Source organism: Amphiura filiformis, chromosome 20, assembly GCF_039555335.1.
Source record: "Amphiura filiformis chromosome 20, Afil_fr2py, whole genome shotgun sequence".
NCBI classification, from domain to species: domain Eukaryota; kingdom Metazoa; phylum Echinodermata; class Ophiuroidea; order Amphilepidida; family Amphiuridae; genus Amphiura; species Amphiura filiformis.
The window spans coordinates 553,382-578,056 of NC_092647.1; the positions used below are offsets into that span (position 1 = coordinate 553,382).

General features: G+C 36.9%; 1 protein-coding gene across 7 annotated transcripts in view; it reads left to right on the forward strand.

The window, feature by feature from the left end:
* LOC140143056 (SWI/SNF complex subunit SMARCC2-like) overlaps nt 1-24,675 on the forward strand; it is a 216,364-nt gene that overhangs the window by 1,400 nt on the left and 190,289 nt on the right. For 4 of the 7 annotated variants that reach the window (XM_072165101.1, XM_072165105.1, XM_072165107.1 and 1 more), the window contains exons 2-15: nt 3,466-3,585; nt 5,584-5,669; nt 6,120-6,294; nt 7,382-7,451; nt 7,671-7,822; nt 8,926-9,003; nt 10,030-10,122; nt 15,316-15,416; nt 17,141-17,369; nt 18,090-18,229; nt 19,199-19,270; nt 21,120-21,233; nt 21,678-21,834; nt 23,506-23,550. In XM_072165101.1, the coding sequence (XP_072021202.1) occupies nt 3,466-3,585; nt 5,584-5,669; nt 6,120-6,294; nt 7,382-7,451; nt 7,671-7,822; nt 8,926-9,003; nt 10,030-10,122; nt 15,316-15,416; nt 17,141-17,369; nt 18,090-18,229; nt 19,199-19,270; nt 21,120-21,233; nt 21,678-21,834; nt 23,506-23,550 (1,632 nt within the window). The remainder of the gene's footprint in view (nt 1-3,465; nt 3,586-5,583; nt 5,670-6,119; nt 6,295-7,381; nt 7,452-7,670; nt 7,823-8,925; nt 9,004-10,029; nt 10,123-15,315; nt 15,417-17,140; nt 17,370-18,089; nt 18,230-19,198; nt 19,271-21,119; nt 21,234-21,677; nt 21,835-23,505; nt 23,551-24,675) is intronic. The other 3 variants (XM_072165103.1, XM_072165106.1, XM_072165102.1) reach the window with 2 other exon arrangements.

The following is a 24,675-nucleotide window of genomic DNA, read 5'->3' on the forward strand; positions in this document are numbered from 1 at the left end:
GTCCCAAAAGGGGTCAAAATTCAAACTCATTTATTTCATGCAAATTCATTATCATTTCAAAGTTCAGATGGTGTGTCAATAATTCTGAAAATATTAGAGCGTCAGACCCTCAGGAACCATTAAAAAAATTAAATTGAATTTTTGCTGTGTAAAAATAGCTGCCGTCTGGAGGGACATTTTTTAAACAATTTAATACACAACTTTGAAAGAGTATATGTAACCAACATTGGGTTCATACTTATTCATATTTAGTCTGTAATAATTGTTGTATGTTCCTTTACACTTCAGTGTCTTAAATATGCCAGTTTCAATATAAAACAATTAGTAAATTGATACTAATCCAGATAAATGGTGCAAAATTACTACATATTTTAAGGATAAACTTTATCTTCACATGAAAAATTCATGAAATAGTCATTTTGTCCTGCCCAATAGCTACACTGATGCATAAGTGAGTATTCTCGTCAATCTGTTGTACTAGTCATGGAAAACCTAAAATAAAAGACCCTCCTGTGTCATTTGTTCTGGATAGGACACATTTTTTAATACTTATTTAAGCATACTTTAACTTTAGAAATAGCTGCATCAATATTATTGCATCAATATTATTGCATAAAAGATCCCCAGCATTTAAAATCCACTACAAACAGGGTTAATATTCTGGTTAAATTAGGAATATTGCAATTTTTAGCTAACCAAGTTCAATGCAGAATAATATCATATGTGTTCTCAACAACTGGACAATAATTTGAACACTAAAGTGGTTTGTAAGCATAATTTGCAATAAAATGCAAAAATTTCTTGTGGGTTTGGCTCTTTGAAATTTTTATTTTTAGTTTGTTTACCAATTCATGGAAATGACATAATTGTGCTGGAGAGGACATTTGTTAAATTGCAAACAGAATCGTGGATACAGGCTTGCAAAATGCAACAAATACCAAATCATGTGCCACCTTGGTAGAAGGAAGACCACTCTTCCTCTACAAATTTCACATTCTATGATATAATCCTTCTTATTTCAACAATTAGTAATTAACTTCAGTTCTGGAGAGGACAAATTTTTAACGCGGAACTGTGGTATCAAGAACAAGTGGTCTACTGTATGTAAAATAAATGAATTCCTCAATCAGTGCCCTGTCCCATCAATTGGTAATATAACACAGATTATACAGGTAGGGTAAGGGTTTATATTTCCTCTTTAATGTTAACAAAAATGGAGGCATGAATTGGAGAGGACACTCATTTTTTTATTTAACATAAAATGCCAATTTTGCAAGAATCTCTGAATTTTAACATTTTTGCACCAATTTTCACCATTCAACTTGCATGATGTTCCACACATATCATATTTTCATTGCAACAAGCACATTGCCATAGAATGTACCTAATTTTTCAAAGAATTTATTCAGAATACATGGGCAAAATGAAATGGGACTCCAAAATTGGGTTAAAATGTACCTTTTGGCAATTTTTTATACAAAAAATAGACAGAATTCTGTAAAAATGCTCATGTAGCTTGTAGTTTGTGGCATACTTAGAATTAAGTTAATAACACTGCATTATCACCCTAATTATATCAACCAGATATGATAAAAGCCATTTTTGTGAACGTGTCATTTATAATGAAATAGCCCATATACAGGATAACAAACTGTAATTTTTTTCTTTTTTAAAATTAACTGTGAATGATCCTGAAGTTTCATAATAGGTCCAGTGGTTCTCCAAGGTCGCCGAAAACTTTGGAAAAAAAAAAATTTGGAGGCCTGGCCAGAACTCCCAGCCAGAACTTTCCTTCCTTCCAATACTGTGCTGCTCTCAAATGGCTGAGAATAAACGCACGTGTGTGGGCATGCGACGCATAAGACAACAGGAAAATTGAAGACAGCTTCAATTTGCACATGATTAATACGGCTTTAATACGCATTTGATGCTAGTGCTTTCTACAAGCTTATTATCCTCTTCAACAATTTCAAAGGATTAATGAAACTTCCATGGTTCAGGTACCTGTGCTGGTAAATTGCGATCGCTTAGATGTGACAAGGTTGCCTACTACCAAATGTTACACAATTTCCGATCACACTCACTGGAACAATTTGATACCAGTTATGATATGAGAATATAAGATGCAGAAACGTATAACAATGGCTCATGTGATATTATGTACCGGTACACTTTTAGTAAATTACAAATCACTACGTTTTTGTTTCACTGGAGTGATGAGAAAAATATGAACTTTCTTCTGATGCCAAAATCTCAGTTTTTATGAATGAAATAGGGGATGAGACTGTCGATCAGGAAGACACGCATTGCTCTATTGCGTATACGCGACAGCACGCAACACTGGCGTGATCAAGGCTTATATTAAGCAGGCACCCAGGCTTTTTTTACCCCATGGTTGCCCAATTTTGGCTCCTGGTGTGTCCAATATTTTACAATGTAAACTAATGGACCAGGAGCCATCTTTGGGAACAGGAGCTCTTTTAACTAGCTCCTGGTCCAGGCATACTTAATATAAGGCCTGGGCGTGATTGTTTCACAATCCAACAATCGACCTCCTGAATACATTGTATGCAAGAATTCACAGCATGCAATAAGGCTGGCATTTTCGGTCGGGTAAACGGGTACCCGCCGAGATTACATTACCCGGTAGGAAATACCCTCCCGGGTACCAAATTCAAAAAAAAAAAAAAAAAAAAAATTCAAGATATTTTGTTATTTTTAATATGAAAATTGATAATTTGTATTCATGTCATAGTCTATTAATGATTTCAAAATGCATTCAAATTCAATACATTTTGAAATCATTAATAGACTATGACATGAATACAAATTATCAATTTTCATATAAAAAATAACAAAATATCTTGAATTTTTTTTTTTTTTTTTTTTTTAGGTCAACCATGAATGATCCTGGCATTTAGGTCTAGGTCCAGAGACACTACAAAACCGAAAAAATAAAAACTTTTAAAAAAAATTTTTTTTTTTTTTTTTTTTTTTTTTTTTTTTTTTTTTTTTTTTTTTCAATTTCGGGTAACCCGGTTATCCGCCCGAAAATTACGGCGGGTACCCGGGTACAAAATTACCCGAAAATGCCAGGCCTAGCATGCAATGCACAGGGACTTTGACTGTTGATACATGGTCACTCTGTAGTAGTCTGTGTCATGCAGTGTTGCCAGTCTTCAGGAAATTTTACTCGGATGATCCTGTACAAATGTATAGCTAAAGACCAATGTTCATTTTTCAGGACATTTTTTGTCATACAGGATTTTTTGACATCGCTGATGGGCATCTCTGGTCATGGACCTTTTAAAATGAAAGCTACCTAATGACCCTTAAGGTGCAAGTTAACGCTACCCCTATACAATCTTGTATATTCCTGCATTATACTCTTAAGTAGATTGCTATGACACTGGTAACCCATATTACATGTAGTAATTATAAATATTGCCTAATTTTGTTTCGCAGTTCATCCAAACTGAGCCATTGACCAACAAGAACCTTGCCAGTTTGATTGCACAGTTAGTGCAGTTTCAGGATGATGCTTTTGGTAGGCGAGTCAGCAACCCAGCCCTCACCAGGCTGCCGGTAAGTTTAGTTTCCTTTCATCTGCCCTCCCTCCAGTCCCAAGTAAAATACTGAAAAAGTGACATTTTTGTGTGATCAATATTTTGTGATAATTTGCCATATTTTAAATGTTTCACCTGTAATATTAGAATAGATTCACAGTTTTAATCTAGTGTAAGCCAAGATAATTGCAAATTTCCCTTTGGTGGTATTTTTCCCCAATTTAGGGAGCGTCACTCTTGGAGATTTTGTTACTTAAGCAAAATACAATGTCTGCTTCTAAGTAACAAAGCAAATGCTATATTATAAGGTTAGCAACTATTTTAAATTGTTGCGATTTGGTATGTAGTTCACAGCATCTTGCGAATGGTAGTGAGCTTTGGCAAACATTGCATTGGTCATTTCATAGCGAGTATGTAGAAGAATTCAAATATCACAGAAATACTTTTGTAGGTCCTGTGGTTCTTGAGTTATGTTGTAAAGAGGGCTGAAACAACAACACTTTTGTAAAACGTGCATAACTCATTGACAACAATAAATCAAGCAAGTTTTTAAAGTATATGATTTATAGAATGAACTTTTGCAAAACATCAAAGTGTTATTTTTCAATAATATATTGATTTAGACAATGAAAATTGATTTTTTTTTGGTTGTTTCGACCAACAAAAGATCGTGTCGCCTTAACTTGTGTAGAGGTATAAAACTTGGAACTGAATTTGGCACTGAAGAGAAATAGTATCCAGTGATGACAGAAATCAGAAGTTAGCACTGACATCACAGGGAATTCCCCCACCCCTTTGGGGGAAATAATTGTCAAATGGTCAGATATTTGCCCATTCCCTGAATTCACTTCCCCCCCCAAAAAAAATGGTAAAGTGCTATTTGTAGTTTAACACTAGACTGACACCTTTGTCCTACACGCTGTTGTGACAGGATCACGCTCTGGGTGTTCTTAAAATATGGGATCAAAAATGAACATGTTCGAAAGGTTAACTTGGACACAACTGTGCAGTGTCAGATTTAAAGGATTCTGTCTAGTTCAACATGCTATTATACTTTGATCAGCTCGTAATCGGCGGACCTTATAACATTGCGGATTAATTTCAAAATATTTTGTATTGAGAATTTTCTTGCAACATCTCGCCAGAACCATCACAAATTATTAATTCAAGTCCTTTACTTTGTATACTTTCTTCAACACACAAAATATGTGTTCATCCATATCAAAACGATGCACTTGTCGGCTGCTACATGTGTCTCATTTCAAACAGTAGCTAGGAATAAATACCAGACTCAACTCAAGTGAAGGTCACTTCAAATCATCCCAAGTCACATGGTTTACGAATACAGAGAACATTTTCCTAACCATGTGACTTGGGATGATTTGACTGAGTTACCTTCACTTGAGATGAGTCTGGTATTTATTCATAGCTATTATTTGAAATGAGACACATGTAGCAGCCATTAAAGTGCATCGCTTTGATATGGATGTACATATAGTACACAGTGGCATAACTAGGGGGGCAACGTGCCCTGGTGCCACCTGTAGGGGGGTGCCAAATTGACCAATTCAGCATCGATTCTGCGCCCCTCCAGGCGATGAAAGTCAAATTTTTTTGTGAGCTTCGCACGCATTTCAGCACAAAATCAACCGATATTCAACTTCTAGTAACCAAAATTAATTAGTGGTAGGCCTTATTTGTCCAAAATTTTGCGCGCTCGGCACTCAATTGTTGCAAGAATTGTGGGGGCATTACAATGTATGTATCCTTAGCTCTTTGCGTCACAACCCCTATCTACGCCACTGCCCAGATATTCTTGGGTGGGGTTTGGGGCGCCAATTTTGTTTCTTGCCCCGGGCGCTACCAACCCTAGTTACGCCAATGAATATACACCAGACAGGTGAACTAATAGCACTCTTAATGTGGGTCTTTTTGGCATAGTGGTAAAAGCTTAATATTTCCTGCCTATTATGAGCTGATTGTGATTTTATGATACATTGTTTATTGTTTTTTCCAGATGAAATGTTTCTTAGACTGGAAGTCAGGAGGAGGTTTGTGCCATATCCTACATGCTGTCTACAAATTCAAGAATGAGCAAGGATGGTAAGAATAAAATCAAGATTTATTTTGTTGTACGCAGTACAAAAAAGTGAATGGACTCAGGACTCAGAACTTGCTCCCTAGTAAAATCCCAAAATCACAATAATTTCCACTTTTCTTGCAGCAATTTTGTGCAAAATTTGTTGATTCCCCCCCCCAAAAAAAATTCACTTTGTTCCTCCTCTAATGACCTCCTGAAGTACACAGATCTATGCCTAAAATATGCAAAAATCAGCCTATTTTGGGACTATTGTTGCCTCTGTGCACCGCGGGATCAAAGGATTCTGGGTCGCCCTGTGGGTTTTCAGATTTCGGCCTTTCTATTGTTGGGAGGTATGCAATTGTTAGCCTATTGTCAAAAACTTATGCACCGACCCAAAATGAATTGCCAACCATTTTTCAGGATTGTGGTCTCTGTGATGCATAATTCACATTATTTATAACCCTACCCAGGCGGAGATTTGACTTCCAGTCACCATCTCGTATGGATCGCAATGTGGAGATGTTCATGAGTGTGGCCAAACACCTACTGCAGAATAAATGCTACACGCTTCCCTGTGTATACCTCCAGGAAGATATCGAACCCAAACTCTTGACAAAGTTGAAGGAAATCATCAAAGGGCATCAGGTAGGTGTACCAAAATTTAGGCTTTTACCGTAACATGCACAAAAGATGGGGATGCAATGTGCACATGTCCCCTACTATAGCTAAAATAATAGTTTCTCGATCATGAGAGTATGAATGTTCTGTGTGCACTGCGTAATGTCGCAAGTTTAGTGGAATGACACGATAGTGCGATTGATTGTACACGCATGGGAAATGCAGCGCTGCCCAAAGCGTGTGTGGTAGGCGATGTACGCTTGACGAAATTGCCATTGCGTGCCAATTGAGCTCTCATGGTCGAGAAACTATTATTTCAGCTATACTATCGGTCAAAAGAAAAGTACCTACTCAAGGAATTTAAGAATTGTAGGTTGTCAGAGGAAAATTATTGTGAAGTCAGTCAGCGGAATCGAAATGTTAACACACCATGAATTCTTGCATTGAAATTTGTTAGGTTGGATTTTTACTGCATCAGGGCACTTTGCAAAGTGATGCACATAATGCCACATATACGTGTACTATAGTAAGAATTCCAATTGAATGAACGCAGCTTTTAACAGCTGCACTCGATCCAACCGCGATCGTATATTGCGTATTTCAAACTACAACGCGAACGCATACGACCTTGGATACAATGCTATCCAATCACGAAAAGTGCGTTAGCATGATTGATTCACTTCGCGTTACTCACGCACAGTCGCGCTGCGCTGGCGTACATCGCGCAGTGTACGCAAAAATTTGTCACACTATTGAAAGCTGCATTCATTCAATTGGAATTCCCACTATAGCAATCGCAGTGAGTGACAGAAAAATTGCCAGCTTATTCAGCAGCCAGTCATGGCCAGCGATGTCACATCAAAGTTGTCTTGAAGTAGCTTGTTGCGATTTGATGCTACGGCATGCTAGGAACTGATCTATATATCGGTAATAACATTTCCAATCAAGTGACACTACACTTCTTGCGATTGTGTATGCTTAGCATGATAACAAGCATTTTCATTCAAGCTTAAAATGACCCATTTCACAGTCCCTTCCACAGGGGGAATTTTCTGGCAGAGATTGGTATCATAGTGTAACTTGTAAATTTTGTGTATTTCATTTGACTTTCTAGGGTACTCTAGCTGAAAACAAAGATTCTGCATCTCACATTATTTATCCGCCACCACCATCATTAGAAGAAGGTAAGAGAAAGTAGGGATAGAACCCAGTTCATATGGGTCTTCTACATTGCTAATGTTACTGTAAGCTCTCAGGTACAGATATAACCTCACCCCCAGATGATAGGTTTGGTAAAAGAGGGTTCGTGCGCATGAAAAGCTTTATTTTCTTTAAATATTATTTCTAAGTTGTGTACAATGTTTTGTAAGTTCTAACACCATTTTATCTTGACCCACCTTCAGGAGAGGAATATGTACGCCCCGTCCAGAGACGCGAGAAAAACATCTTGGCTCATTGGGTGTATTATCCAGATAGCTACGATACCTGGTTACCTTCCAATGAGGTCCCTGGCAACGATCCAGAGGCACCTTTTATTGCAGAGGAACCATTGGAGGTAATTTATAATAACAAATCTGTATTAAAAACTAGTGAAACACTTCACCAGGGTTCCAGTGGTCCTTGAAAGGCCTTGAATTTGAAATCAAGGCCTTGACAAGTCCTGGAAATTTGCACAAGGTCCTTGAAAGTCCTTGAAAATTGGAATTTTATCTGAAATATAATTTTGACAAAATTTGGGGAGTGGAGAGGAGCTGTCACTTTCATTAATATGTGCCACATGGAGAGCCGCATCATGATTTTTATGTTGTGGTAAGTCCTTGAAAATCATGCTTTTGGACCTTGAAAGTCCTTGAATTTTAAAGGTGCGGGAACTCTGCTTCACAGTTGACAAGAAAAAATTTGTTCGATCACCTGCACAAATTTCTAGGACTGTTATATCAAAAGTATCAATTATTAATAATTTGCCATAAAATTTGTATCATATCATAAATTTCAAAAAATCAAAATGATTTGAAATCAGGACATTCCTTGTATTTAGAAGGCAATTTGGTGTGTCTGATGTACTCTATGGTCCCACAAAAATACTGCAAAGGTGAGTGACTGACCCTTAAGTTTTGGTATCATCAATTCTTAATCAGTGGGAGTGGTCTAGTTCATAGACACATTTCTGATAGGCCAATCGCATGATTTCGGGTGCCATCTATCAGGCCGTAGACGACCCCACGCCATCATGCGTCTCGATAATGTGTAACACGCGTGTAGAGGTGCGCGCATGTATCGCGCTGGATGCGTGAGACTAGTGCGGAATACTGTGAACGCAATAGCAATACGCACAACAGAATACGTGAAGTTGTAAACAAGTTTCGTTCATTTTATAATGAGGGGAGTTTTTATGACGGTAACTTAGTTTTTGCTTTAAAATTTGTTTACAGTTATTAAAATAATATTTAACTGACTAAGAATGAGAATAAACATGCGCCGCATCCACTACTCAAAATATTGGACCTGCCTGTCGCTCTATCACACTGTAGAGGATAGGCAAAATAAAAATTCCTATCGTTTATTCTCTAAAAAGTATGCACTTAGGGTGGCAAACTGTGTATTCATAAATGAAACAGTTGTGTATTCAGAAGTTAAACTTTGCTTTCTGTGTTGCAGGTTAATGCCAAGTGGATCCTTGATCTGGATGAGTTCAATGAATGGATGAATGAAGAGGATTATGAAGTCTATATGGATGTGAGTAGGGGAAAAAACACTAAAAAACAACACACTCATTAAAATGTGTTGTAGAAATAATGTGCACTCAATAGCATAATATATAGAATATGTAATTGTTGTTAGAAAACTACAGGTCTTGGTCGAATTGTTGTCTCTATGTCGTAAAAACCCTAAGTATTGTCAGTTGTTAAAGGAGCATATAAAAATAACATACCAGTTATAGTCCTACTGTATATGGCATATTGGATGGCCTAGGGGAAGGTTAGCCCATATTTGCAAGACTATCCTTGCCTTCAAGGTGAAAGAAATCTACTCATGTTACCCTCTGGCCATGGGCTGGCCTGGTGTCAGATCTTACCCAGGGAAAGATGTCATTCCAATATGCGCCTTTAATTTATGCTGGTATTCCTGTATACTCCTAAGATTGCCCCTTTAAAAGCCTGTTGTGTTTTAAGAAAGTTATTTCATTCGAAGTTTTATATAAAAAAAAATTCCTTATTATTGCACCTGCAGTTTTGTATGACTTATAATAGTTCATGCTGTTATTATTGCTGTATGGTGAAAAAATTCTAAATTAAGATAAAGGCAAAAATATGAAGTAAAAAAAACCCAAGAAAATAGACATCACAAACTTCAGAACTTTAGTACCAAGGATGCTAGAACTTTGATGTTTTCACTATATTTTTTAAAAATTCGTTCTTTGGCCGCCATGGGCCAGATCATGTCACATTTTGAAACATTTCAAGAAGTCAAGAGTCACCAAAACCTGTTTAGCTGAATTAATTAAAAGAGGAAGCCCCACCATAGCAGTTCTTCTGGGGTGAACCAAACCTGCCTGGATATCAAATTAATCAGGGACACGGTAATCTCTGAATTTGAGGTGCTAATTGATGTTTTAATGTTATTGCATCAATTAGTACCTGTCAAATTTAGAGATAACCTTGTCACTGATCAATTAGATAACCAGGCAGAAACTTCTAAACTTGTTAGAAATTATAATTAGTTACCATTGAGCATAAAATCAAACATTTCTGTCACTTGTAGGGTGAAACCAGAGAGCCAATAGGCCCAGCTTCAGGACAGATGAGGCGACGAGTCTACCCCATGCACAAACCAGCTCCCACAGAAGAGGTATTGGTAATGAGAAGTTCCAATTTATTATTATTTTTAAATGTTCTTTTCCTTTGTATGTGACTTGATCTTAACTAATTGAGCCATTTGTCACTAAGAATTGATTTTGAATTGAATTGACCTTGCTGTGTTTAATTTCATACAAAATGTCATCGTTGCGGCAAACGGTTAGCAAAATTGCCTCTGCGTTTGTAGCAACTGTAAGAAGCAAGCAAAACGATGCAATTATACTGTAGCCCAATTTCACTGGTTTTTTTTAGCATTTTGTAGCCTGTAAATCAGGCTTGCAATATATTCAGTGGTTACAAAATCGGTTGTGACCAAAAAATGAAAAAATTTGGTTTTGTGTGAAAAAGTGGAAAAAATGAAAAAAAAAGTGAAAAAAAAATTGATTTTGTATGAAATAATTGGTTGATTTTGTGTGACAAATGACTCCATTAAGTTTTTCATGTCTCATACTGATCTAGCTATAGTTGCAGCTGTTGTTTTAGCCGTTGTTGATGCTGTTGTTGCTACTGTTATTATTTTAATGATTCTTCTAATTCTTCCAATTTACCTGAATCTTTTTTTGAGTTCATATTCCGATTCTCTGTTCACTCTTCTGATTCCACTTCTCTTTCTGAATTTTCTTTTGATTCTTCGGTATTTTTTTTCAATTTTCAATTTTTTTAAGTTTCTTATTCCGATTCTTCCGTTCTGCTGATCATTCTTGTGATCTGCCTCTTTATTCTTCATCTGCGCATTGTGCTAATCATTCTTCTGATTCTTCAGATTATTTGTCAGTTTGATTCGTTTCTTGTTTTGCTCAATCTGCTGATGATTATTCTTCTGATTCTTTTAGTTCTGCTCATGCTGATGATAGTGCTGCTGCTGATGATCATTCTGCTGATGATCATTCTGCTGATGATCATTCTGCTGATGATCATTCTGCTGATGATCATTCTGCTGATGATCATTCTGCTGATGATCATTCTGTTGATGATCATTCTTCTTTCTTTATATACAAATTAGTTTGCTCTACCATTTCTCACACTGATGTGGCAGTGACGTCAGTGCACATTTCATTGGGCACAGCTTCAAATTGAAGACAGTTACTCAAAGCGCTGGTATACACACATACAGCTGCCTAAACATGTTGACATCATTGCAACATCAGCTTGAAAAATGTTATGTAATTAATTATTTTCCATGTTTTATTAATTTTTGTAGCTTTCTCTTTATAAAGGAGCATGGCTGTGTTAAGCTCCCTACAAGTTTTTCCATGTGGCTCCAAGCACATGCTTTATTTAGTTTTATTGTCTCGCCTGAATGTTCAGGGAGAGACTTAGTAATCACTATGGTGTGTGTGTGTGTGGGGGTGTGGGGGTGTGTGCTCGGAAAAAGCTTGTGAACGCGTTATCTTGAGAACCGTAAGCGCTATGATGATGAAACTTTATAAGGGGTAGCATGACCAAAGGGTGTCAACCTGATTAGATTTTGAGCGCAAAATATGGTAATTAAGTACCTAATTTGCATAATTTATGCGTAATCAGCAAAATACCTTGTGAACAGATTATCTGGAGATCCGTATGGGGTACAGTGACGTAACTTGGTGGGGAGTAGCGTGGCCAGATGTTCTCGACCTGATTAGATTTTCAGCGCAAAATATGCTAATTAAGTACCTAATTTGCATAATTTATGCGTATTTGATGCGTATCAAGCAAAAAACCCCTTGTGAACAGCTTATCTGGAGATCCGTATGGGGTACAGTGACGTAACTTGGTGGGGAGTAGCGTGGCCAGAGGTACTCGACCTGATTAGATTTTCAGCGCTAAATATGCTAATTAAGTACCTAATTTGCATAATTTATGCGTGTTTGATGCGTATCAAGCAAAAACCCTTGTGAACAGCTTATCTGGAGATCCGTATGGGGTACAGTGACGTAACTTGGTGAGGAGTAAGCGGGCCCAGAGGTTCTCGACCTGATTAGATTTTGAGCGTAAAATATGGTAATTAAGTACCTAATTTGCATAATATATGCGTAATAAGCAAAATACCTTGTGAACAGATTATCTGGAGATCCGTATGGGGTACAGTGACGTAACTTGGTGGGGAGTTGCGTGGCCAGAGGTACTCGACCTGATTAGATTTTCATGAGGTCAAAGGTCACATACAAGGTCAAAGGTTAACTGAGGTCACCAAATCTTTTAATAATTAATTTTCAACTGTGCATCACATATCCCAATAACAGCTTGATCGGTCATGTAATTAAGGAAATAGGACGACTTTAAGATAGTCGCTTTCTTTAAAGTATAGCAAAGTAGCACTTTCAATGAGTGATAACTCGTAGAGGAAGCATCTTTCTGTTTTGATTTATTTGATGAAATAGTTCTTTGGTATTGCCAAATTTGATTTTTCAGCGCAACATACTTTATCCAATTTCGTGAGGTCAAAGGTCACATACAAGGTCAAAGGTCAACTGAGGTCACCAAATCTTTTAATAATTAATTTTCAACTGTGCATCACATATCCCAATAACAGCTTGATCGGTCATGTAATTAAGGAAATATGACGACTTTAAGATAGTCGCTTTCCATGTAAAGTATAGCAAAGTAGCACTTTCAATGAGTGATAACTCGTAAAGGAAGCATCTTTCTGTTTTGATTTATTACTTTGATGAAATAGTTCTTTGGTTTTGCCAAATTTTTGGAAGGTCATTACGGGGTCATCCGAGGTCACTCAGGGGTCATCTGAGGTCAAGTTATTAAAAACTCGTATGGGCATGAAACTTGATGGGTACAGTCAACATTTCAAGGTAAATTTTTGGAAGGTCATTTTGGGGTCACCAGGGGTCATCTGAGGTCAAATTAGTAAAAACTGTCGTATGGACATGAAACTTGGTGGGTACAGTCAACATTTCAAGCCAAATTTTTGGAAGGTCATTTCGGGGTCATCTGAGGTCAAATTAGTAAAAACTGTTGGATGGACATGAAACTTGATGGGTACAGTCAACATTTCAAGGTAAATTTTTGGAAGGTCATTTTGGGGTCACCAGGGGTCATCTGAGGTCAAATTAGTAAAAACTGTCGTATGGTCATGCAACTTGGTGAGTACAGTCAACATTTAAAACCAAATATTTGGAAGGTAATTTCGGAGTCACCAGGGGTCATCTGAGGACAAATTAGTAAAAACTTCAGTATGGGCATGAAACTTGATGGGTACAGTCAACATTTAAAGCCAAATTTTTGGAAGGTCTTTTCGGGGCCACCAGGGGTCATCTGAGGTCAATTAGTAAAAACTATCGTATGGGCATAAAACTTAGCACAAGGGGTACAGTCAACATTTAGTGCCAAAATTTTAGAAGGTCATTTCAGGGCCACCAGGGGTCATCTGAGGTCATATTAGTAAAAACTGTTGCATGGGCATGAAACTTGGTGGGTACAGTTACCATCGGCCAGATAATCGTGCCCAGCCGATAACCGCCAAATTCATTTACCTCTCTACCAACAGTTATCGCTAAAGCAGGCGGTCACAAAAGCAGGCGAGACTCGTGGTTCGAGAACCGCCTTGTTATAAACTCTGCACAAAAAGTAACTCAGCTGTTATAAATACGCCTATAGATTCAGAACAAATAATTGTTTTCACAATATTTAAACATAGAGAGAAGGATGGTTTATTTACGCGCATTTTGATACCCCATTTGTCCAATTTTGTTCAATATTGACAATACAGCAGTGTTTTGAAAGAAAAATACCCTAATTTAAAAGTTGCAGTTATTTGTATTGATTTGAAGTAAGCGTGTTTATGTGTTACGTGTTTACAGTGCTGGCATTATAACCATTAAACTGCAACTTTTAAATTCGGGTATTTTTCTGTAAAAGCACTGTGTTGTTAACATTGAACGACATTTGACGATTGGGTATCAAAATGTGTGTAAATAAATCATCCTTCTCACTATGTTGAAATATTGTGAAAACAATTATTAGTTCTGAATCTATAGGCGTATTTATAACAGCTGAGTTACTTTTTGTGCAGACTTTATTTGTCATCTTGTTTAGTCATTGTATGTTGCTGTTTGTAGAAGGCCAAATAAAATATGGTTTGTCTCAAAGCTGATGAAAAGTTAAAAAATTAGAGCAGTATTTGTGTTACCCCATTATAACAAATCCCAATTATGGACATCTTAATTGCAAATGTGTTCATGTTCCATGTGGTTATTGATGTTTCATAGATATTTAAACTGATTTTTGTTTGTGTGTAAATGTTGCTAGTGAGCCGTCATTGGGCAGGAAAAACCTCCTATGTGTTTGTGGCCCCCCCCCCCCCAAAAGCCAACCAGTTACATAGGAGGTTTTGCTTTAAACATGTTCAGGGGCCAAAATAGTATTTTCTTGAGGTAAATACAGGTGTCATGTTGCAACAGGCTGCACATTTTAATCAAATTACTATGCAATTTTGAGGTTATTTTACAGAAATTTTTGTAAATGCAGAGATAAACTGTATACAAATTTTGTCACTAAACCCTAAAAATTCTTTTTAATTATCTTTTTTTCAACTAAAATATACCCTGCTTTTCAGCAGTTGTTCAGTGAAACATGCAGAAAATCAGATCTATTAAATGAAAATAAAAAATGGCTTTTGAAACTGTAGGATTGTGTGCATCAGCTTTTGGACAACTTATAGTACGTCTTGTCTCAAGTTGAGAGTATCGTCATGTTGGGTTTTGCAGTAGCAGATTAGAATCACGCAGGTGATGCAACTGCATAAACACTTGGCTATTCCATTTAAAATCCACACTGCCCCTGTGGAATATTTTGGAAATATCTTCCACAGAGGGAGTATGAATTACAAATGGAATGAAAACATAAGCAGCTCACTTTTTGAAACTCGTCCTCCCTCACTGGAAGATTCAGGTTGAATCTTTCTCAGAAGGTGTATGAAGCTCAAATGGAGCTGCCTAATGTGCCAATTCCATTTGAAATTCATACTCCCCCTGTAGAAGATATTTCCAAAATCTTTCACACGGGTAGTGTGGATTTTAAATGGAATAGCCCATTCGAATCAGCCACTGCGAAATTCAAAATGGCGTAACTTGAGACAAGACACTGTAGTGTTATCAATCTTTTACCTTCTGTCTGTTTGTTTGTCTGTTTGTTTGTTTATTTGTTTGTTTGTTATTCTGATGGCACATTCACATCTTGATTATTTTCATGTTTTCAGTCTGGTAATGAGGATCATGACAAGAAAGATAAGAGAGGAGCAACTGCTAAGAAGAGGAAGAGGTCACCATCTCCTCCGCCTCAGCGTGGGAAGAAGAAAACGTAAGTTGAATAATTAAGGATGTGTTATAGTAATTTTATAGTTCGCCACATACCCTTTCACTGTAAAGGATAATACTGTATTATTACTCTAAGAATTAGAGAAGGAGAACTCAGACTCATACCACCATGTACAATCGCTACCGTCGGCAATGTGGTGAAAATTGGGAGTATTCGGGTCCTTGTCGACGATGCGTGGAGAAGCCTCTTGGTACTCGCGTGCAGGTTGCATCAAGTGCATCCACACTCGGCAGTCCACGCTTTTTAATGCGTGCCGGTTCGAAATTCTGAAAATTGGTGAAAGCGTGGGGTTTAAACTTTTGGGTAAAAGCGTGGAATGATATAAAGCGTGGAATTAAAATAAAAAGCGTGGGGCTTCTTCCAACTTACAGTATATTTTATTGAATGATAAAATAATCATAGTTCCAAGAAAAATCGCCAAAACTCGCATACACCATGTCGCAAGATAAAATTCCATTTGATGCAGGCTAGCGCTTGTTTAACGAGTGTCCATCGCAATGTACACAATATCCTCCCCGGAAGCCCTGCCAAAACACATACGTCATATGCAAATGTCCGATTTTCCATGACATGTTATTTTTCTTTACACTGATCGTATATGAGTGACGTCATAATCATGCATAATTGATTGAGCGAAGCAGCACGGAAGAAGTAGGATATAGTTGCTGTCAACACAGCGCACGTCAAGTTTCATGAGAAGAACAACATTTGAACGCCATAAAAGTACAGTTATTCATTAAAATGCTTATTATACAGTACAGTAGTAGTTTTTTACATATAATTTGCATTGTTCACGTAATGTATCAACTTATGGAGAGAAAAACATCGGACTCACACGTGTGAAATAGGTGCAGAATTCGGCGTACTTGATTTAACCAACTTGCGTGTGACTTTGTACAAATAGCGGAAAAAGCAAAAAGTGGTGGGGTCAAGAATTTTCAGTATAAAGGGTGCCTCAGTAAAAAGCGTGGGGGTCAGGAATTTTCAGTATAAAGGGTGCCTCAATAAAAAGGGTGGGGGTAAAATAAAAAGGGTGGGAGTCAAACCCCACTGCCGAGTATGGCATCTCTCAAATACAACTTTCATCCATATTGCTTTATACTCCATGCCTGTATCAAGATGGCGGTCAAGTCCCGGTTCTCCTTATCTAATTCTGTGGTATATTCACAAATAGTCACACATAAGATCGGTAATTGCCAAAAATGACATCGCAAACCCGGATGTGAAGTCATTGATCAAGTTCATACATGTATGGAGTTTGTTATTTTGGCATGATTTTTGGGGGGGAATATGGCTGTGAAAAATACCTCTAATAAACTCCCCCGTTTTGAAAATGTCGCACCCCTGTGGGCATATAGTAGAGAATATATGGTAAGGAAGTATTGCATTCTGAATCTATTCCTGAATATGGCATTAATTTCACATTATGTTACATTATTATATGAACTAAAGTCAAAAGCTTGAAACAAACATTCTTTCTTTCGACATATTGTTATGTAGTTGATGTGTTACATCAATGGTTAATACTACAATCTGACTGCGTATTAAGTTCTGGAAAAAACTTAATCCACTCAAACATTTCAAAGGCTGTAAGAACCTGAAATCAAATTCAAAGATTAAGTAGGGCCTGCTTAGTTAGATTATAAGCCCTGTTTCATCTTGTAAGCTACAAATCTAATTGATTCCATATTACATCACTCAAACAGAGGCAGGAGCCCCGCCCCAGCTGGTAAGAAGAAACCAGTCAAAGATGAAGAGGATGAGGATCTCACCAGAGATATGGAGAATCCTCCATCTGTACCTGGTGTTCAAGAAGTTGAGTTGCCGAAGAATGTGAACACTCGCAGCGGACGAGACAGTGATATGCAACCAATCAAAGGAGGCTCAGTAGCAGACATGGATGAGACTAGAGATGAAAACGCTGATACCAGCAAGGTAGGAGGACTTTTTTACTTTTTTTTTATTATTGCCAGCTTTGAAGTTTTGAGCACTTTCTATTTTAAGATGAATTTATGTGGTAAATTTGAGCTTAGTTAACTAAGGAGATAATCTGTTGGTGTACAAAGTTTGTGTACAAAGAGGTTTGTCTATAAACAACAAAGAGAGCCCAGCATAGAACAGGTTTCACTTATAGAAACGTTACACTCTAAAAGAGTACCAGTCATAGACGACAAATATACAGACCATTCATCAACAGGCAGAGTCCCCCTGCTTTGTATGCTGAGAATTCTTGCATATTCATGAGGGTGGATCTTCTAACGGGCGTGTCTAACCAATCATGCACACAGTGTCTGTGGCTTTTACGGAGCAATATCAAAGTTTATTATCAGCTCTATGCCATGGTGCCTGTGTACATTTACGCAAAAAGATGCCAATACTGTGTATCAAATAAAAAGCTGTTATAGGTACAAAATGGGTGTGACATTTATGTGTGCATGCTTCATGGAACAATTGGCCCTCATTAACAGATGACTGTTAACTTTGCCTGTTGTCATTTTTGCATTGTAACCCTGAATAAAGGCTTAGACATAAAATTAAACAAAATGGAAGCAAATGACATTATATATTATATCACTTTCCATGGTAAAGTGATGCACATTTTCATGGATAGATTGAGTTCTAGGACCTTAATGATTATCTTTGCTTTCATTGTAGGAGGATATGGATGAGACAACAGACTCAACTACAGATGAGAAGAAAAACAAAGAAAAATCCTCTGAGCAAGAAGATAACGTGACAGAACAGACTCATCATATTATTGTACCAAGCTATTCAGCATGGTTTGATTATAACAGGTAAGTTCTTCTTCCTTCTCTTCTTCCTCCTCTTCCCCATTTCCATCCTCTTCCTCTTATTCCTCTTCCTCCTCTTTTCCTCTTCCTCCTCCTCTTCTGCATTTCCTCTTCCTCCTCCTCTCCCTCCACCTTTTCCTCTTCTTCTTCCTCCTCTTGTTCTCTTTTCCTCTTCCTCCTCTTCTGCATTTCCTCTTCCTCCACCTTTTCCTCTTCCTCCTCTTGTTCTCTTTTCCTCTTCTTCCCCTCCCCTCTTTTCCTCTTCCTCCTCTTTTCCTCTTCCTCCTTTTCCTCTTCCTCCTTCTTTTCCTCTTCCTCACCCTCTTCCTCCTTCTTTTCCTCTTCCTCCTCCTCGTCCCCCTCTTTTCCTCTTCCTCCTATTCTTCCTCCTCATCTTCCTCCCCGTCTTCCTCCTCCTCCTTCCCCCATTGCCCGCTTCTTTTCCCATCTTCCTGATCACCTCTGAGCATCAAGATAATGACAATGCAATCTGCTGGCATTCCCAGTGCCCTGTGAGATTTTGAATTCAAATTTTATGCTTTGAAATTCATTAGTGAATAAGCTGCTGACTTGCATTAACCCTAACGGTGAGGTGGAAAGAAAGAAAGAAAAATGAAGAGAAAACTATTTATGGGGTGCAGTTTTGAACCACCGACCCTTTGTCAAGCTTTCCTTGCCCATATGACTGTTCGTGTGATGATGCAGTCGCATCACGTGGGATACCTGCGCTTGCAGATTCTTTGTGAATTTACCTTTTTTTATGTTTGGTTTGGTTAGGGTTATAAGCACCTCCTTTTTGATTTGGATGGGGGAAACCAAATTTGCAGGAACCAGTAAGAATTGATATAGGTGCTGGTTTTGTTGTTGTTGAAGGACGATAGTTGATGGGAACATGTGCAAGGATAATTATATTAATTACATGTGTTAATCATAATTTTGTTTTTATTTGCCTATTTTGTGTGTTTGTTGCAGTATTCATGCCATTGAAAGAAGGGCTCTGCCAGAATTCTTCAATGCAAAGAACAAGTCAAAGACTCCCGAAGTGTAAGTATTTGATCAAACATCTTTCATTATTCTGATGTATAAATTCTGATCAAAGAAGCAAAATTTTTCAGGTATACTTGTCATTATTCAAACCCACATTGCCACATCAAGTCGTCTTGAATTTACTGCAGTATTAAGGGCAGGATGATATCGTTATGAATATGGCAGACGGCCGAATCCGGATTCGGCTTTTGGTAAATTCATTTTACACATGCATTACATTTGAATTCGAGAACAAGGGATCAATGCTATACCTATAGAGGGCAGCATATCGATTTTTAACGGTTGCCGCTTTGTGACCGTACTGTGATGCACCGTCAACTAACCCTGTATGCCGCCCTCTTTTGATTACTTATTATGCTGTTTTCATCAATCAATCAATCAATCAATCAGATTTATTTTATTTCCATCAAAAATTACAACAAAATACAATAATTATAAAAAGTACAACACGATGGAGGAGGTACAACGATAAGCTTAAGCCTGTAAATGCTGCACCCCTGTATAATTAAATTACACAAATTAAAACAGAACAAAAACAAAACGAGGATCTGTAGCCAAACAATTTAAAGACAAATATAATGAATCAATCAATTTAAATATAATATTGTACTATAATCATGAGTATTTAACATTTACATATAGCAAATTACAAACGCTGATATAAAGCATAAAAGCAATGATAAACAACTTTGAGATGACATATTAAGTGGAGGCAATGATTTAACAGAATGATTAACAGAAATATTACACTATAATAATGAAGCAAAACATACTTGGATCTACTTGTCATTCAGGAAGGCATGTACTCCTCTCTTAAAGAGAGAAATGTTGGTAGCCTGTCTAATCTCATAAGGTATTTGATTCCAAATTTTTGGACCATTTGAGACAACAGTACTTGTTTTGTGCAGTTGGTAATTATGCTTATTTCTAGTATTATAACTGTGAATATCCTTAATATCCATCTGGTCTCCGTTAAAAAATTGATATGCTGCCCTCTATCATGTACATCATTGATCCCTTGTTCTGTAATTCAAATGTAATGCATTCGTAAAATAAATTTACCAAAAGACGAATCCGGATTCGGCCGTCTGCCGTATTCATAACGATATGTTACATGATCTGGTCCATGGGGGCCAAAGGCGGCATATTTGAAATTGAGATAAAAGCAAAAATATGGAGTAAAAAAGAATAAGATACTAAGAAAGTACACATCATAAACCTCAGAACCAAGTATGGTAGACCTTTGGTGTTTTCAGTATATGATAGCCTATTGTTCATATAACTTACATGTAAGGTAATAATTATAGAAGAGAAGATCATGTCACATATCTTGATATTATTTCTTATGTAAAAGTTATCTTTTCAGAGTTTGTACAGTTGAGCAGCAATGTAGCTTACAACACCATCACTATTTCTTCATTCAGCATAGTATTTATTCTCCTCTGGTCACCTACTATTGTGAAGACAATGCCCATCACAGACCCTGAAAAACTTTTTAAGAAATATCAAAATCTGTGTACATGTATTTGATCTAGTGGTGGTGGGAAACAGATGTTAGATGTACCTTAACTTACGCTTTTATGCGGTGCGCCTGTTTACAGAGGCGGAATTTCCAAACCAACCAACCAACCAACCAATGACGGAGTCCTGATATCAGTCTACATACTGGTGTCATTAGTTTCATTTTGTGGTGTGATTTTTGAAATTTTCTCATGAACATACAAATAATAGCCAATCACACCAAAACTGATGACAAAAACTTTTTTTTGTATACACTTACATCTTTAAACAAATGTTTACTGGTATTTCTTTCAAACCATACTGTATTAATGTTGTCTTCCAACAGATACGTAGCATACCGTAATTTCATGGTCGACACATACCGATTGAACCCTACCGAGTACCTGACGTTCACAGCTTGTCGTCGTAATCTTGCCGGTGATGTTTGCGCCATTATGAGGTAATGTTTATAGTTTTACTTAATTTTGCTGTTGCTTGTGAAAGCGCCCACAGTATGTGAACCAATATTGCTCTAAGAAGCAAACAGCCAATTAGAAAGGTTGAGATAATATGATGAGGGTCTCAATCACACTCTGCATACTGTGTGAATGTGGTTTAGGAATTTCCTTGTGAGTGCGTGCATTGTTATTGCTTATTGAAAATATTTGGGATATGGTCTGTATATTTGTCGTCTATGACTGGTACTCTTTTAGAGATCCCTCGCGCCATAGTGATTGACTTTCTTCTGTATCTTGCAACAGAATACAGTGATGAGCTTTATTGTGTTAAATATGAAGAGATCCTGACATAGAAGAATGTGAGCGAACATTTTGAATAAACTGCTATGAACATTAATTTTATATAAATCTGAACCAAATTCGCCATCTTCTATATCCTGCAACAGAACACACGCATTCTTGGAACAATGGGGACTCGTCAACTACCAAGTAGACAATGATAACAAGGCCACGCCCATGGGGCCTCCTCCTACATCTCATTTCCACGTCGTTGCCGACACCCCGTCTGGTCTTCAACCTGTACAACCGCAGAAAGTTCCACAGGTGAGATATCAAACGGGATGAGTTCACCAAGAGGTCCTGGGTGCGATTCCTGGGCGGGATCACTTTTCCTGTTGCCTCCTTTAATAATTGCTTGACGGCGAAACTTACAAAATTTCGTCACAGTTTGTTTATTCTCGTCAAAAAAAAATGTTTTTCATGTTCGCCAGTAATATTTATTTTTAGATAAGGAGATTATCCACTTTGAAGTTCACAATGATTTGGTTTGAGCAAGGATGCACTGATGTTATTTCTTTCTAAGTAATACTTACTTTAGCTGTGGGTATATTAAAGTATACTTTTTTGTTGTCAAAATTATTTAGCCGTACCCTTTTCCAAATTAGGCCTGAATGCACAATTTATTTTTGTGTTTAATGACTTTTTCTCGGACCAACTGAAAATAAGTAAAATTAAAATATCTCCCGATGTAGTAATTTTTTCATTTACTAATTCAAAAGTATTAGAAAGACAAGCAGAATATATATTCATATGGAAGTGTTTAAACAGCATGTTGATTGTCGTATGGCTTTTATATATTTAACCAATGCTTGAAAGTGATTTCTTGCTTGTCTTTAAAAAAAACACACTTGAAATAATTTTTCTTTGTTGTTCAATCGCCTGCTATGATTGACGGAAAAAAATGCATGAAAATGATCCATTATATAGACTGCTGGCAAAACATGCAAACAGAAAACCCTTGAACTTTGAACTCTGACCTGCTTAATCTTATCTTTGACCCCAATATGCTAATGAGCAGCCACTATATATATATATATAATCAACCCCTCTCTTCTGCTAAATTTCTAAATGTTGTAGCTTGTTTCTGTCTTATAGGTTTCTTGAGGAGAAAAAATCATTAGGGAAAAATGTCATTGATTTAGTAACTGACAGATTGTTTTTATGAAAATATTTCGGAGCTGATATCAAAAAACATCTATGGAACAATTGTTTTGTAAATCTATCCATAAGTTTCTCCCCATAGTTGGACTCTTTCAATCCCGATAAAATCTGGCATCTAACCTTGATCTGCAAACAATATTTACCAAGAAAAACATCCGTAATATTTTTTTTAAGTATTGATGCGCTGCTCATGCCCACTGACAGGAGAAGAAATCTTACTCCTATCAAGTTGTATCAAATTAAATGATGTATCAATACGTCATCTGCTTCACATACTGACATATCACAAAAGGCTGCCTTGTGTGATTTTACTTTTATTATGTCATCTAATTTTGATGAGATACACTGTAAAATTAACCTTATATGTTAATTTTCGGGTACTATCACAATATTACAACCTCATATCCATTCATAAAAGAAATAAGTATACTGAAATATAAAACAATATGAAATACAACAATGATGATAAAAATCACACATGGCAGCCTTTTGAGTTACGACAGTATGTTGCAGACGACAGTTGCAGACGACAAATTGTTCATCTGTAAAACGTCTAATTTTATGAATGAGTGGACTCATCGAGCAATCAATTCCAATTTCAGTATTTTTTGTGCACAATATAAAGTGTTCCCCATTTTGATTTCATTTGAGGAAGACACAATGACACATACCCCTACCTAGCCCATTAAAGAACACAGTGAGCTAAGACCAGCAGGTGACTGACAGGCAAGGTAGTTACATTTGTTCTCTATAAATGCCATATTTTCTCCACAGGAACGTCCTGTAACAACAAGACTTGAACAATTACTTCAGCAGCAAGTAAGAAAACAGTTACCCCCTGTTTCAAATAGTCTTTTTTTTTAATTATTAGTTTATTTTATTTATTTTATTTACTTTATTTGATAATGAATAGGATGATAGACATTTTCTAGATGCTTTCAAAATGTGTTGTTTGATGTTTGTTTGTAACATGTCCTGTTGAAAACAAATTGGTCAATATGGGGTCAAAGGTCAAATGTGTTGTCATATTTGACTGGTGCATGTGACATAATCTTGGAAATTCTCGATGACCTTATAAATTGCCTTATCATTAAAGGTTGATGATGCAATTTCCTTATCATTAAAGGTCGATGATACAAGAGGAAATTTAAGAAAAAAGTTTTTTAATATGTGAACAACATGTTGACCTTTGACTTCAACATATCTTTGTCCTGTTGTGACTGATTTTGACAGAACAAATTGTGTTTTAGTTTACAATCAGCTACTTGCCAAAATCCCCAAAATAACCCCAATGCAGTGTAATGTACGTCATTGGTTTGGTGAGCTATGTCCCTTAAAATTGCACACTTTGATCAGTATGTGAAAATGCAAATGTGGTATCTATTGATGTCATCAACTGAACGAGTCCTTTATTACATGATATTAGTTGTCTTTTCTTTTTTTCTTTTTTGTCAATTTAAAGGTCTGTGACCCGATCGACAGCCTCATCCCCCCTTTTTATTCATCAAAAACTGATATTTTAGTATCAAAAGAAAGCTCATATTTTTCTCATTACCCCAGTGAAATTTAACACAACTCCATTTGAAACTCACCTTCCCTCAGTGGAAGATTCAGCTTGAATCTTTCTCAGAGGGTGTATAAAATTCAAATGGAGCTGTTTAGTGTTTATTCCATTTGAAATTCATACTCCCCCTGTAGAAGATATTACCAAAATCTCCCACAGGGGTACATTGTAGTGCAGATTTTAACTGGAATGGCCCATTGTCACTCCAAATATGTAACAGTGAAAATGCACACACAAGGTGTTTCCCGTCCAGTGACAATAAGATGCTCTAGAGGGACAAATGACTCATCTTGGTTGTTGATTGCATTACATATGTTGTTCAAAGGGTGGACGTCACCTTGCCTTTTTAGCACAAGACAAAGTGTAGCATGTTGTCATAT